General features: G+C 36.3%; 1 protein-coding gene across 1 annotated transcript in view; it reads left to right on the top strand.

Annotated features, from left to right (window-relative positions):
• Positions 1-15,455, top strand: part of LOC143242332 (neural cell adhesion molecule 1-B-like) — a 220,436-nt gene extending 204,981 nt beyond the window's left edge. The window contains exons 2-3 of the mRNA XM_076485691.1: positions 8,359-8,465; positions 15,222-15,455. Of these exons, the coding sequence (XP_076341806.1) occupies positions 8,359-8,465; positions 15,222-15,455 (341 nt within the window). The remainder of the gene's footprint in view (positions 1-8,358; positions 8,466-15,221) is intronic.
• Positions 15,456-15,711: the final 256 nt, after the last annotated feature.

The following is a 15,711-nucleotide window of genomic DNA, read 5'->3' on the forward strand; positions in this document are numbered from 1 at the left end:
ATCATACTATTTAAAACTTTCGGATGATATCATACTATCTATAATTTCCGATGATATCATACTATCTAATATTTTCCGATGATATCATACTATCTAAAACTTCCGTATGATATCATGCTATTTAAAACTTTCTATGATATCATACTATCAAAAACTTCACTATGATATCATACTATCTAAAACTATTCGATGATATCATACTATCTAAACTTTCCGATGATATCATATTATTTAAAACTTCCTGATAATATCATACTATCTAAATCTTCCGATGATATCATACTATCTAAAACTCTCCAATGATATCATACTATCTAAAACTTTCCGATGGTATTATACTATCTAAAACTTCCGATGATATCATATTATCTTAAACTTTCCGATGATATCATTCTATCTAAAACTTCCGCATGATATCATTCTATCTAAATTTTCCGATGATATTATACTATCTTAAACTTTCCGATGATATTGAACTATCTTTAACTTCTGATGATATCATACTATCTTAAACTTCCGATGATATCATACTATCTAAAGCTTTCCGATTGCATCATACCATCGAAAACACCTTATGATATCATACTATCTTAATCTTTCCGATGATATCATACTATCTAAAACTTCCGGATGATATCATATTATTTAAGACTTTCCGATGGTATTATACTATCTAAAACACTTGATGATATCATACTATCTAACACTTCTGATGATATCATACTATCTAAAACTTTCCGATGTTATCATACTATTTAAAACTTCCGGATGATATCATACTATCTAAAATTTCCGATGATATCATACTATCTAATATTTTCCGATTGTATCATGCTATCTAAAACTTCCGATGATATCATACTATCTAAAACTTTCCGATGATATCATACTATTTAAAACTTCCGATGATATCATACTATCTAAAACTTCCGGGTGATATCATATTATCTAAAAATTCCGATAATATCATACTATCTATAACTTCTGATGATATCATACTATCTAAAACTTTCCGATGATATCATACTATTTAAAACTTTCGGATGATATCATACTATCTATAATTTCCGATGATATCATACTATCTAATATTTTCCGATTGTATCATGCTATCTAAAACTTCCGATGATATCATACTATCTAAAACTTTCCGATGATATCATACTATTTAAAACTTCCGATGATATCATACTATCTAAAACTTCCGATGATATCATATTATCTAAAAATTCCGATAATATCATACTATCTATAACTTCTGATGATATCATACTATCTAAAACTTTCCGTTTATATCATACTATTTATATCTTCCCGATGATATCATACCATCTAAAACTTTCGATGATATTTTGCTATGAAAAACTTTCTAATGATATCATACTATCTAAAACTTCCGGATTATATCATACTGTCTAAAACTTTCCGATGATATGATAATTGTTCTGATATCGTTTTTGGAAAAACTTATTAGACTAGCGTGTGAGTTTTAATGAAACAACTGCTTGAAGGAAAACCAGTGTTCTGTCTGATCGTGTAGTGTGTTAGTTATCGTATTTATAAATCACCTGTTGTTAATTTAGGTGTTGATCATTAGGTGTATGTTTATGTAAAGTGCTGCTATATACAATTATCAATGTATAACAAGATAACTTGAGAATTGTCTCTTCTGACCTTTGATTTTGAAGGTATTATGAAGTTCTGACATTCACATTTGATAAACACTTTTAAGTTTACTATAATTCTGAGTGTTTGGTTTCTTTGTTATTGAATTTCGCGCAATGCTATCTGCGCTAGCCCTCGCTAATTTAGCAGTATAAGATGAGAGGGAAGGCAGCTAGTTACCACCACCCACCGCCAACTTTTGGGCTACTCTTTTACCAACGAATAGTGGGATTGACAGTCACTTAATAACGCCCCTACGGCTGAAAGGGCGACCATGTTTGGTGCGACGGAGATTCGAACCTGCGACCCTCGGATTACGAGGCGAACGCCTTAACCCACCTGGCCGTGCCGGGGTTTATTCTGAGTGAGGGGTTCCTTCGTTTAAAAATTCCGATGTATTAATGTCAACCATGATTTATTGAGGAGACAAGTGAAACTGACTCACAATTTTATAAAAAATGCACATGGCACAAAATGAAAACTGAAGTAATGAATATTCGATGATTGTTTGTTTCCAATGAAGTTAAAATTCAGCAAAAAATGTTAAACCATTCAGAACACCAACAACATCAAACACATTTGCACTCACTCGTCTACTATTGTTGATAATATAGGCCTTCGAGTGTAAACTCCATAAAAGCTGGTTTTGTTTTAATAACGGATATCCCATGAGTAAGCTACGTAGATTTCAAAAATATATATATATTAGTGTGTTTTTTTCTATTACGTAAGAATTTTTCACAAACTTGGGAAGAAATAACAACTCTTTCCTGGATCATATTATTATTCTGATCACGACAGTAAAAATTTTTGTTATTGTGCTTAAATTTTAGAACGATTTATAACACTCTGACGTCACGATTGGTCCTGGGAAAGGCCCGGCACGGCCACGCGTGTTGAGGCGTACGACTCGTTATCTGAGGGTCGCGAGTGCGCATCCCCGTCGCGCCAAACATGCTCGCCCTTTTGGCCGTGGGATCGTTATAATATGATGGTCAATCCCACTATTCGTTGGTAAAGGAGTAGCCCAAGAGTTGGCGGTGGGTGACGATGACTAGCTGCCTTCCCTCTAGTCTTACACTGCTAAATTAGGGACGGCTAGCGCAGATAGCCCTCGAGTAGCTTAGTGCAAAATTCAAAACAAACAAACTGGTCTTGAGAAATCTACAGCCAGTTGTTGACCCGATTTCAATGAGATTGATTCGCTTATGTAAAAATACATGTGACGTGTTTTGAAAAGTCTGTACGTGATGGAGAATAATTGATGTAATTTTAGATTCAGCAAACAGGGATTACTGTAACACATGCAGGAAGATCAGGACAATAAAACCAGTGCAGACCTGTGTTATAACTTTGTATGTATGCTATTACGTCACACGTAATTCACCAATTGGACTGTACGAGTTATGTGTCTGTAACCTGTACTCATCTTGGATATTGTTATACATTAAACAATGGTATTCCGTACATTGCATAATGTACGTGCATAAATAACAATAATACCAGACCAGCAGAAGTAAGTAGAAGTGCATCACAAATGTATGTAAAACATTCATCCACGTTATGAGTTCGTGATTGGTTTGTGTCACAGAGGCGTAGCTAGGGTTTTCAGCGCCCGGGGAGAAAGTGCGTTTTCGCGCCCCCTTTTTACATAATTTACCTAATTATGTAACATCAATTCGGCGCCCTCCACCCACGATGCTGCGCTCGGGGACAGATGTCCTCCCTTGCCTCCCTACCTACGCCACTGTTGTGTCATGTTACAAGTTATTTCGAGCAACATCCTTTATTCAACTACTGGTGAAAGTGTTGCCGGCTGAAGGTAAGGGAAGATATTGTCTGTGGTCTGCACGAGAACTTGTGCATCCTATAAGATCCCGAGTTTTGTAATTCTGTTACAAGATGCGCCCTCTTCTTCTGGGATTACAGTTAACAAAGAAATCCAAAGGATTCTTTTTTAGAAGACTGATTATCTAGAATATACAACACTTTTTACTTGTTTCTATCCGTATTCCTAAGTAGATGTTATATTGGTTATCTGGATAACTCAAACATTGTTAGCTTCCAAGACGACCAGACTTTGGAAACAAATTCTAATCACTTTTGAAAAAGATAATTTTCCTTCAAACTTCAATTTACAACTGTTGTGAGAGGTCATTTACCTGTAACGTCTCTTAACCATTGTTATGTGAGATCATTGATTTTCAGACCTCTAGTTATCACTGTTATGTGATGTCGTTGTTTTTCAGACCTCTAGTTATCACTGTTATGTGATGTCGTTGTTTCTCAGACACATAGTTATCACTGTTGTGTGATGTCGTTGTTTCTCAGACCTCTAGTTACCACTGTTGTGTGACGTCGTTGTTTCTCATACCTCTAGTTACTATTGTTGTGTGATGTCGTTGTTTCTTATACCTCCAGTTATCACTGTTATGTGATGTCATTGTTTCTCATACCTCTAGTTACCATTGTTGTGTGACGTCGTTGTTTCTCATACCTCTAGTTACCACTGTTATGTGATGTCGTTGTTTCTCAGACCTCTAGTTACCACTGTTATGTGATGTCGTTGTTTCTCATACCTCTAGTTATCACTGTTATGTGATGTCGTTGTTTCTCATACCTCTAGTTATCACTGTTATGTGATGTCGTTGTTTCTCATACCTCTAGTTACTATTGTTGTGTGACGTCGTTGTTTCTCATACCTCTAGTTACCACTGTTATGTGATGTCGTTGTTTCTCAGACCTCTAGTTACCACTGTTATGTGATGTCATTGTTTCTCATACCTCTAGTTACCATTGTTGTGTGACGTCGTTGTTTCTCATACCTCTAGTTACCACTGTTATGTGATGTCGTTGTTTCTCAGACCTCTAGTTACCACTGTTATGTGATGTCGTTGTTTCTCATACCTCTAGTTATCACTGTTGTGTGATGTCGTTGTTTCTCATACCTCTAGTTACCACTGTTGTGTGATGTCATTGTTTCTCATACCTCTAGTTACCACTGCTGTGTGATGTCGTTGTTTCTCAGACCTCTAGTTACCACTGCTGTGTGATGTCGTTGTTTCTTATACCTCCAGTTATCACTGTTATGTGATGTCATTGTTTCTCATACCTCTAGTTATCACTGTTATGTGATGTCATTGTTTCTCATACCTCTAGTTACCACTGTTATGTGATGTCGTTGTTTCTCAGACCTCTAGTTACCACTGTTATGTGATGTCATTGTTTCTCATACCTCTAGTTACCATTGTTGTGTGACGTCGTTGTTTCTCATACCTCTGGTTACCACTGTTATGTGATGTCGTTGTTTCTCAGACCTCTAGTTACCACTGTTATGTGATGTCGTTGTTTCTCATACCTCTAGTTATCACTGTTGTGTGATGTCGTTGTTTCTCATACCTCTAGTTACCACTGTTGTGTGATGTCATTGTTTCTCATACCTCTAGTTACCACTGTTGTGTGATGTCGTTGTTTCTCAGACCTCTAGTTACCACTGTTGTGTGATGTCATTGTTTCTCATACCTCTAGTTACCACTGCTGTGTGATGTCGTTGTTTCTCAGACCTCTAGTTATCACTGTTGTGTGATGTCGTTGTTTCTCATACCTCTAGTTACCACTGCTGTGTGATGTCGTTGTTTCTCATACCTCTAGTTACCATTGTTGTGTGACGTCGTTGTTTCTCATACCTCTAGTTACCACTGTTGTGTGATGTCGTTGTTTCTCATACCTCTAGTTATCACTGTTATGTGATGTCGTTGTTTCTCATACCTCTAGTTATCACTGTTATGTGATGTCGTTGTTTCTCATACCTCTAGTTATCACTGTTGTGTGATGTCGTTGTTTCTCATACCTCTAGTTATCACTGTTATGTGATGTCGTTGTTTCTCATACCTCTAGTTATCACTGTTATGTGATGTCGTTGTTTTTCAGACCTCTAGTTATCACTGTTGTGTGACGTCGTTGTTTTTCAGACCTCTAGTTATCACTGTTGTGTGACGTCGTTGTTTCTCATACCTCTAGTTACTATTGTTGTGTGACGTCGTTGTTTCTCATACCTCTAGTTACCACTGTTATGTGATGTCGTTGTTTCTCATACCTCTAGTTATCACTGTTGTGTGATGTCGTTGTTTCTCAGACCTCTAGTTACCACTGCTGTGTGATGTCGTTGTTTCTTATACCTCCAGTTATCACTGTTATGTGATGTCGTTGTTTCTCAGACCTCTAGTTACCACTGTTATGTGATGTCATTGTTTCTCATACCTCTAGTTACCATTGTTGTGTGACGTCGTTGTTTCTCATACCTCTAGTTACCACTGTTGTGTGATGTCGTTGTTTCTCATACCTCTAGTTATCACTGTTATGTGATGTCGTTGTTTCTCATACCTCTAGTTATCACTGTTATGTGATGTCGTTGTTTCTCATACCTCTAGTTATCACTGTTGTGTGATGTCGTTGTTTCTCATACCTCTAGTTATCACTGTTATGTGATGTCGTTGTTTCTCATACCTCTAGTTATCACTGTTATGTGATGTCGTTGTTTTTCAGACCTCTAGTTATCACTGTTGTGTGACGTCGTTGTTTTTCAGACCTCTAGTTATCACTGTTGTGTGACGTCGTTGTTTCTCATACCTCTAGTTACCACTGTTGTGTGATGTCGTTGTTTCTCATACCTCTAGTTACCACTGTTGTGTGATGTCGTTGTTTCTCAGACCTCTAGTTATCACTGTTATGTGATGTCATTGTTTCTCATACCTCTAGTTATCACTGTTATGTGATGTCGTTGTTTCTCATACCTCTAGTTATCACTGTTATGTGATGTCGTTGTTTCTCAGACCTCTAGTTACCACTGCTGTGTGATGTCGTTGTTTCTCATACCTCTAGTTACTATTGTTGTGTGACGTCGTTGTTTCTCATACCTCTAGTTACCACTGTTATGTGATGTCGTTGTTTCTCATACCTCTAGTTATCACTGTTATGTGATGTCGTTGTTTCTCATACCTCTAGTTATCACTGTTATGTGATGTCGTTGTTTCTCATACCTCTAGTTATCACTGTTGTGTGATGTCGTTGTTTCTCATACCTCTAGTTATCACTGTTATGTGATGTCGTTGTTTCTCATACCTCTAGTTATCACTGTTATGTGATGTCGTTGTTTTTCAGACCTCTAGTTATCACTGTTGTGTGACGTCGTTGTTTTTCAGACCTCTAGTTATCACTGTTGTGTGACGTCGTTGTTTTTCAGACCTCTAGTTACTATTGTTACTAACTGTATCTCTTCTCTCTGCAGGTTACTGTTAACTACAAACTATCAATTCTTGCATTTCCAAAGCTACACTGAGGCAATCTACGCTAGCCGTACATAAGTGAGTAGTGAAAGGCAAGAGGGAAGGCAGCTAGTTATCAACACCTACCGCCAACTCTTGGGCTACCCTTTTACCAAGAGATGACCGTTATATTATAATGCCTCCACAGTCAAGAGGAAGAACATATTCGGTGGGACGGGGACTCAAACCCACGACCCTCGGATTGCGAATCAAGCCATATGGACACAGTTATCTTGGACATTTTAGATTTGTTTAATTAGTATCCGGTCCGGTTTTTGACACACAATGATAATGTCATTTACCATTTATTGTGCAGTAAAACATAGTGACAGGCACCTGGACTTCGGGTATTGTCTCACATCACGTGCCTAAACCATTAGATTTATCCTACATTTGGAGTTAGAACTAAAAACCTCTATTTTTAAAGTATAAACATTAGTTCATAGTTCCCTTATCTCTTGACCGATTTGAGATGTAATTATTGGTTTTGACTCAGAAGGCCAAACCTTTTCAATTGATATGTTTGACCACACCCAAGATCTTACAGATTATTTATTCTAACTCTGATTAAAAGTATTTCACTTTGAGGGTAGGTTCGTAGAGATCTTAATCAGTAATAACACCATGGGATAATGCTCGCCCCACGCTTGATGTTGTTGGTGCACAAAAATATAGCCTAAAAGGACCAAAAATGTATCATAGATTAATTTACTCTAATCCTGCTTAAAATAATTTCAAGTGCCACAGCTATTGAGGATTCCCCTTTGTTTTAATTGCAAGAAGTATTTATTTCTTGGTGGCCCGGCATGGCCAGGTGGTTAAAGCACTCAACTCGTAATCCAAGGGTCGCGGGCTCGAATCCCCGTCACACCAAACATGCTCGCCCTTTTAGCCCTAGAGAAGTTATAATGTGAGGGTCAATCCCACAATTCGTTGGTAAAAGAGTAACCCAAGAGTTGGCGGTGGGTGATGATGACTAGCTGACTTCCCTCTAAGTTTACACTGGTAAATTAGGGACGGCTAGCGCAGATAGCCCTCGTATAGCTTTGCGCGAAATTCAGAACAAACCAAACCAATCCTACAAGTCACTGTTTTTATTTTTGATACAATTTGTTTCTGTCTTCGTGTTTGTTCGTCATCGCTACTGAACTCACTCTAACCTGCAGTAAGAACTGGTTGTTAAAAATTAGTTTCTGTAAATGCTGTTATTCGTCTTTCCGGTTTTTATTCAGTTTCACCTTAAGTCTTCATTGCTATTAAATTCTAGACAAACAACGACAACTAGAAATAACTGGTCTACGGATTGTTATTTCACTAGAAACTGTTGCTATGGTTTCAAATTTTGAACTGGTTTATTTGTATTTTTCAGGTCACACCAAAACGCCACCTGTAACAAACAGTACGCTGTACTTGACACAGTCGGTTGGAGACCACGTGACTCTTCATTGTGAGGTGGGCTTTACCTACAATGTTTTGGTAAGTACTGATAGCATATATGTATATATATATATATCGCAGGTGTTCATTGTGTGCTACCTGGGTTTGTTTAAAGATAGTATTTGAGACGTACAAACAAAGCACATTTGATGACACAGCGTGAGACTAAAACACTTTCAAGCAATAAAGACAAAAATACTTTTACACATTTAGCACAATAAGACATTTACAACAAACATTTCGACAAGTTTTTGTTTACGTCTTCTTCGTAATTATTGTTAACCATACAATAGTCATCGTGTGTTGTAGTTTGAACAACAACATTGGAGAAGTCCAAACTGGATAAAATATTCTGCTATTGTCGTCGTAAAGATAGAATAAACAATAATACGGTCACTACACTTTATTGGTGGAACAACACTGTTGAATACCTATGGACAAGATAAGACGTACACACAATGTACGTCGAGTCGCAGAGTATTGTTGAAATTAAAGGTTTTAAAATCTTTGGTAGAAGTACAGTCAGTACAGTACTGTACAGTAAAGTACAGTCAGTTTTGTGAGTAACCACCTAAGGTTGTAATAAGTCACAACCAATAAGTCAAATATTTGTGACTAAAAGTCTGGTTAAATTGTAATCAGATCTCAATTAGTTCATTCTATATGGGTTTGAAATAAAACTTATGTAATGGAGATGCTCTTAATTCATTATTGTGCTTATAAATCATTGTTTCTTAATTCTGTAATGCGCTAATAACTCATTGTTTATTAATTCGGTAATGCGCTAAGAACTCATTGTTTCATAATTCGGTAATGCGCTTATAACCCATTGTTTATTCATTCGGTAATGCGCTAAGAACTCATTGTTTATTAATTCGGTAATGCGCTAATAACTCATTGTTTATTAATTCGGTAATGCGCTAATAATCCATTGTTTATTAATTTGTTAATGCGCTAAGAACTCATTGTTTCATAATTCGGTAATGCGCTAACAACCCATTGTTTCATAATTCGGTAATGCGCTAATAACCCATTGTTTTATAATTCGGTAATGCGCTAATAACCCATTGTTTATTGATTCGGTAATGCGCTAAGAACTCATTGTTTATTAATTCGGTAATGCGCTAATAACTCATTGTTTCATACTTCGGTAATGCGCTAATAACCCATTGTTTCATAATTCGGTAATGCGCTAATAACTCATTGTTTCATAATTCGGTAATGCGCTAATAACTCATTGTTTCATAATTCGGTAATGCGCTAAGAACTCATTGTTTATTAATTCGGTAATGCGCTAATAACCCATTGTTTATCAATTCGGTAATGCGCTAAGAACTCATTGTTTCATGATTCGATAATGCGCTAATAACTCATTGTTTATTAATTCGGTAATGCGCTAATAACCCATTGTTTATCAATTCGGTAATGCGCTAAGAACTCATTGTTTCATAATTCGGTAATGCGCTAATAACTCATTGTTTCATAATTCGGTAATGCGCTAAGAACTCATTGTTTATTAATTCGGTAATGCGCTAATAACCCATTGTTTATCAATTCGGTAATGCGCTAAGAACTCATTGTTTCATGATTCGGTAATGCGCTAATAACTCATTGTTTATTAATTCGGTAATGCGCTAATAACCCATTGTTTATTAATTTGTTAATGCGCTAAGAACTCATTGTTTCATAATTCGGTAATGCGCTAATAACCCATTGTTTCATAATTCGGTAATGCGCTAATAACCCATTGTTTTATAATTCGGTAATGCGCTAATAACCCATTGTTTATTGATTCGGTAATGCGCTAAGAACTCATTGTTTATTAATTCGGTAATGCGCTAATAACTCATTGTTTCATACTTCGGTAATGCGCTAATAACCCATTGTTTCATAATTCGGTAATGCGCTAATAACTCATTGTTTCATAATTCGGTAATGCGCTAATAACTCATTGTTTCATAATTCGGTAATGCGCTAAGAACTCATTGTTTATTAATTCGGTAATGCGCTAATAACCCATTGTTTATCAATTCGGTAATGCGCTAAGAACTCATTGTTTCATGATTCGTAATGCGCTAATAACTCATTGTTTATTAATTCGGTAATGCGCTAATAACCCATTGTTTATCAATTCGGTAATGCGCTAAGAACTCATTGTTTCATGATTCGATAATGCGCTAATAACCCATTGTTTCATAATTCGGTAATGCGCTAATAACCCATTGTTTTATAATTCGGTAATGCGCTAATAACCCATTGTTTATTGATTCGGTAATGCGCTAAGAACTCATTGTTTATTAATTCGGTAATGCGCTAATAACTCATTGTTTCATACTTCGGTAATGCGCTAATAACCCATTGTTTCATAATTCGGTAATGCGCTAATAACTCATTGTTTCATAATTCGGTAATGCGCTAATAACTCATTGTTTCATAATTCGGTAATGCGCTAATAACTCATTGTTTATTAATTCGGTAATGCGCTAAGAACTCATTGTTTATTAATTCGGTAATGCGCTAATAACCCATTGTTTATCAATTCGGTAATGCGCTAAGAACTCATTGTTTCATAATTCGGTAATGCGCTAATAACTCATTGTTTCATAATTCGGTAATGCGCTAAGAACTCATTGTTTATTAATTCGGTAATGCGCTAATAACCCATTGTTTATCAATTCGGTAATGCGCTAAGAACTCATTGTTTCATGATTCGGTAATGCGCTAATAACTCATTGTTTATTAATTCGGTAATGCGCTAATAACCCATTGTTTATTAATTTGTTAATGCGCTAAGAACTCATTGTTTCATAATTCGGTAATGCGCTAATAACCCATTGTTTCATAATTCGGTAATGCGCTAATAACCCATTGTTTTATAATTCGGTAATGCGCTAATAACCCATTGTTTATTGATTCGGTAATGCGCTAAGAACTCATTGTTTATTAATTCGGTAATGCGCTAATAACTCATTGTTTCATACTTCGGTAATGCGCTAATAACCCATTGTTTCATAATTCGGTAATGCGCTAATAACTCATTGTTTCATAATTCGGTAATGCGCTAATAACTCATTGTTTCATAATTCGGTAATGCGCTAAGAACTCATTGTTTATTAATTCGGTAATGCGCTAATAACCCATTGTTTATCAATTCGGTAATGCGCTAAGAACTCATTGTTTCATGATTCGATAATGCGCTAATAACTCATTGTTTATTAATTCGGTAATGCGCTAATAACCCATTGTTTATCAATTCGGTAATGCGCTAAGAACTCATTGTTTCATGATTCGATAATGCGCTAATAACCCATTGTTTCATAATTCGGTAATGCGCTAATAACCCATTGTTTTATAATTCGGTAATGCGCTAATAACCCATTGTTTATTGATTCGGTAATGCGCTAAGAACTCATTGTTTATTAATTCGGTAATGCGCTAATAACTCATTGTTTCATACTTCGGTAATGCGCTAATAACCCATTGTTTCATAATTCGGTAATGCGCTAATAACTCATTGTTTCATAATTCGGTAATGCGCTAATAACTCATTGTTTCATAATTCGGTAATGCGCTAATAACTCATTGTTTATTAATTCGGTAATGCGCTAAGAACTCATTGTTTCATGATTCGATAATGCGCTAATAACTCATTGTTTATCAATTCGGTAATGCGCTAAGAACTCATTGTTTCATAATTCGGTAATGCGCTAATAACCCATTGTTTATTAATTCGGTAATGCACTAAGAGCTCATTGTTTCATAAATCATTATTGTGTTTATAAGCCATTGTTTCTTAATAAACTATTGCGCCTATTTGTTATTATTTATCAATTGATTTTTGAGGTTACAATGCTTCGCCAGCTTTCCGTGTTCAAAAACATAGCATTAAAGTTACGTGTTTGACGTCTGTTTCTCAGGGAAGGCTTCAGTTCTTTACTAGTCTGATTCCTGTCAGCAGGATAATGGTCTACTTTATTTAGATTAGAAAGTTGTATTCGATTGAAGTATATTTTAGCAGAATATGTGAATCAATTTTACTTACACGACAAAGAAAATAAAACACAAATTATAAAGGACCGAGGGGACAGAACGTATCATGTTTGTACTGAGTTGTGTGTATATACCAACACTCAAAGCCCAATACGAAGTCCTTGTAAACAAATGCTCCAATACAAGTTAGTCTTTGTATTGTCATCGGCGTTAGTGCGTAATTTACACACCAGACATTTCATATAAATAATTTACCTTTGTCAATATTAATTTGTACGCACGCTGTGAGCCATTATGTTCTGTTTTTGTGTTGAGGTTTGAACCTTAATGTTATCTGGACCTACTACAAAGAATGAACATGTTAAACTGACATAACAAATGTTCTTGTTGTTTTTATCCCTAAATTTCGGGGGGTAAACCAACGAGCTCTGTGATACGTTGGTGTCAAAACGTGTGAATTAGGTATATTTTAATAGTTTTTCTATAGGTGAACCGAGATATGAAAACTAGCACGTCTTTATTTGGAAATCAGTTGGAAGACTCAACACTTTACAAATAAGGGAATATAACGAACGGATCAGAGACCTCTTATGGTTCAGGTATATCTGTTCTTGATGGTGAACTAGTGCTCAAAAGGGAGACAGTCAGGTAGCCGTGTCAGTTGAAAGTGCACAATGCGTCCAGCGGCAACGCGTGTCGAATCACAGATCTCATAGTAAGTTGCAAAACCTTGTCGTGGTCAGTTGAGGATCAAAGTTTTCATTTCTGTCAGTTCTTATCGGCGACGCGACTTGTCTCGTGGTCGATTAGTGGTAAAGGTATGGACATACACCTCTTAAAATCAAGGTTTGATTCTCCGTGGTGGACAGAGCAGATAGCCAATGTGGCTTTGTTCTAAAACACACAAACCAAGCTACGTAAGTGTCCGACAGAGAAGTGTTTGTAATAAGCTCAAGAGTATCTAATGTGTCGTCCATAATGTGTCGTTCATAATGTGTCGTTCATAATATGTCGTCTATAATGTGTCGTTCATAATATGTCGTCCATAATGTGTCGTTCATAATATGTCGTCCATAATGTGTCGTCCATAATGTGTCGTTCATAATATGTCGTTCATAATGTGTCGTCAAATGTCCATAATGTGTCGTCCATGTCAAATGTCCATAATGTGTCGTCCATGTCAAATGTCCATAATGTGTCGTCCATGTCAAATATTCATAATGTGTCGTCCAGGACAAATGTTCATAATGTGTCGTCCATGTCAAATGTCCATAATGTGTCGTCCATGTCAAATATTCATAATGTGTCGTCCAGGACAAATGTTCATAATGAGTGTCAGATATCAGAAGTTTATTACACGTTGTAGAAACAAGACAAAGTTTTTGTATGTCACCTTCTAGTATCACGTCTTTAGTATGTCACATTTTAGCAACATATATTTGGTATGTCACCTAGCATCATGTTTTTGGTATGTTACCTTTTAGCATCAGGTGTTTTGTATGTCACATTTTAGCAACATTTGTCTGGTATGTCAGCTTCTAGTGTCACGTTTACAACATAGCTGTTTAATGTTGAAATTCCAGTATTACTTGGGGTATATAATTAAGTGGCCATATCAGAGACGAACTATTTTGTTTATAAACGTTTGATTTTGTATACACAAAACGCTTATTCTTGAAACCAACTTACCACGCTGGTCAATAATTATTCTTCTACCAAGAACTACCTCCCACCCCTCAACTTATGTAATTAAACTTGTCATAAAAAATAAGTACTGAAACATACCTCGTTTTAATTAGTATATGGACAACGTCAACATGGTTGAAATTCTGTCGTTTGATTATTATGGTATATTTTGAATATAGAAGAAACGCACAAAACAAAACCATGAAATACCAGAACCACAATTATGTTTGTATCGGTTTAATTACATTTTAAACCAGAGGGAGCTAGTATCATTAATCATAAACCCAATTATTTGATTGGATCTGTTTGTAGATTGAATGTACAAGTGTTCTACGTTTCACTGTTACAGATGAACACTTGTACAGACATAAATCTGTTATCCCATAAATAGTGACACGTATTTATCATTTCGGAACACCAAGACAAAACAGGAATATCTTTATTAATTGTTTAGTTAACGAAGTAAGAGAAACAAATCTGTTAAGTTTCGATTTTATTTATGTTTTACTGTTTGTTTTTGGTTTTTGAATTTCGCGCAAAGCTACTCGAGGGCTATCTGTGCTAGCCGTCCCTAATTTAGCAGTGTAAGTCTAGAGCAAGGCAGCTGGTCATCACCGCCCACCGCTAACTCTTGGGCTACTCTTTTACCAACGAATAGTGGGATTGACCGTCATATTATAACGCCCCCACGGCTGAAAGAGCGAGCATGTTTGGTGCGACGGGGATGCGAACCTGCGACCTTCAGATTACGAGTCGCACGCCTTAACCCACCTGGCCATGCCAGGGCCTTATGTTTCACTAAGGTACAAGTTACAATAAAATAAAAACAATTTCACTGAAATTCCCAATAATTTTTGACAATATCTGAGATTTTGTTAGTACAAGATGTCTGACAGAATTTTATAAACTGAGCCACAGAAAATCGGGGTCACTGCTTGTCATTGGTCAAGCGATGAAGACATACTTTGGTTTGGTCATTTTCTTTAGTAACACGTCAAAACCTGAAGCTATGCATGTTTCAAACAAACTGAAACTTACAGAAGTTCACTCTTTTCTTTGAGAATGTTACTTTTTCATCTTGCGAAGGTTTGAAGTAATGGTTTATGAATTTAACACTAGGTGGCGTGGATAAACGAGGGTGAAGAAAAACTCTTGTCCCTACAAGATGAAGTGATCACACGTGACCGCCGAATAAGCGTTCAGAGAAACGGGAATCAAACCTGGTGTTTAACCATACATCACATTCGACAGGAAGATTCTGGTTTGTACGCATGCGTCACGAGTGCTGACTTTCAACCAGTTCAACATAAAAAGTTTTATTTGCAAGTAGAAGGTAAGATACTGTTCAAGTAGAAGGTAAGAAAGTGTCCAAGTAAAAGGTAAGACACTGTCCAAGTAGAAGGTAAGAAAGTGTCCAAGTAAAAGGTAAGAAACTGTCTAAGTAGAAGGTAAGAAAGTGTCCAAGTAAAAGGTAAGACACTGTCCAAGTAGAAGGTAAGATACTGTTCAAGTAGAAGGTAAGACACTGTCCAAGTAGAAGGTAAGATACTGTTCAAGTAGAAGGTAAGATACTGTCCAAGTAGAAGGTAAGATACTGTCTAAGTAGAAG

This window comes from Tachypleus tridentatus, unplaced genomic scaffold, assembly GCF_004210375.1.
Source record: "Tachypleus tridentatus isolate NWPU-2018 unplaced genomic scaffold, ASM421037v1 Hic_cluster_2, whole genome shotgun sequence".
Taxonomy (NCBI): domain Eukaryota; kingdom Metazoa; phylum Arthropoda; class Merostomata; order Xiphosura; family Limulidae; genus Tachypleus; species Tachypleus tridentatus.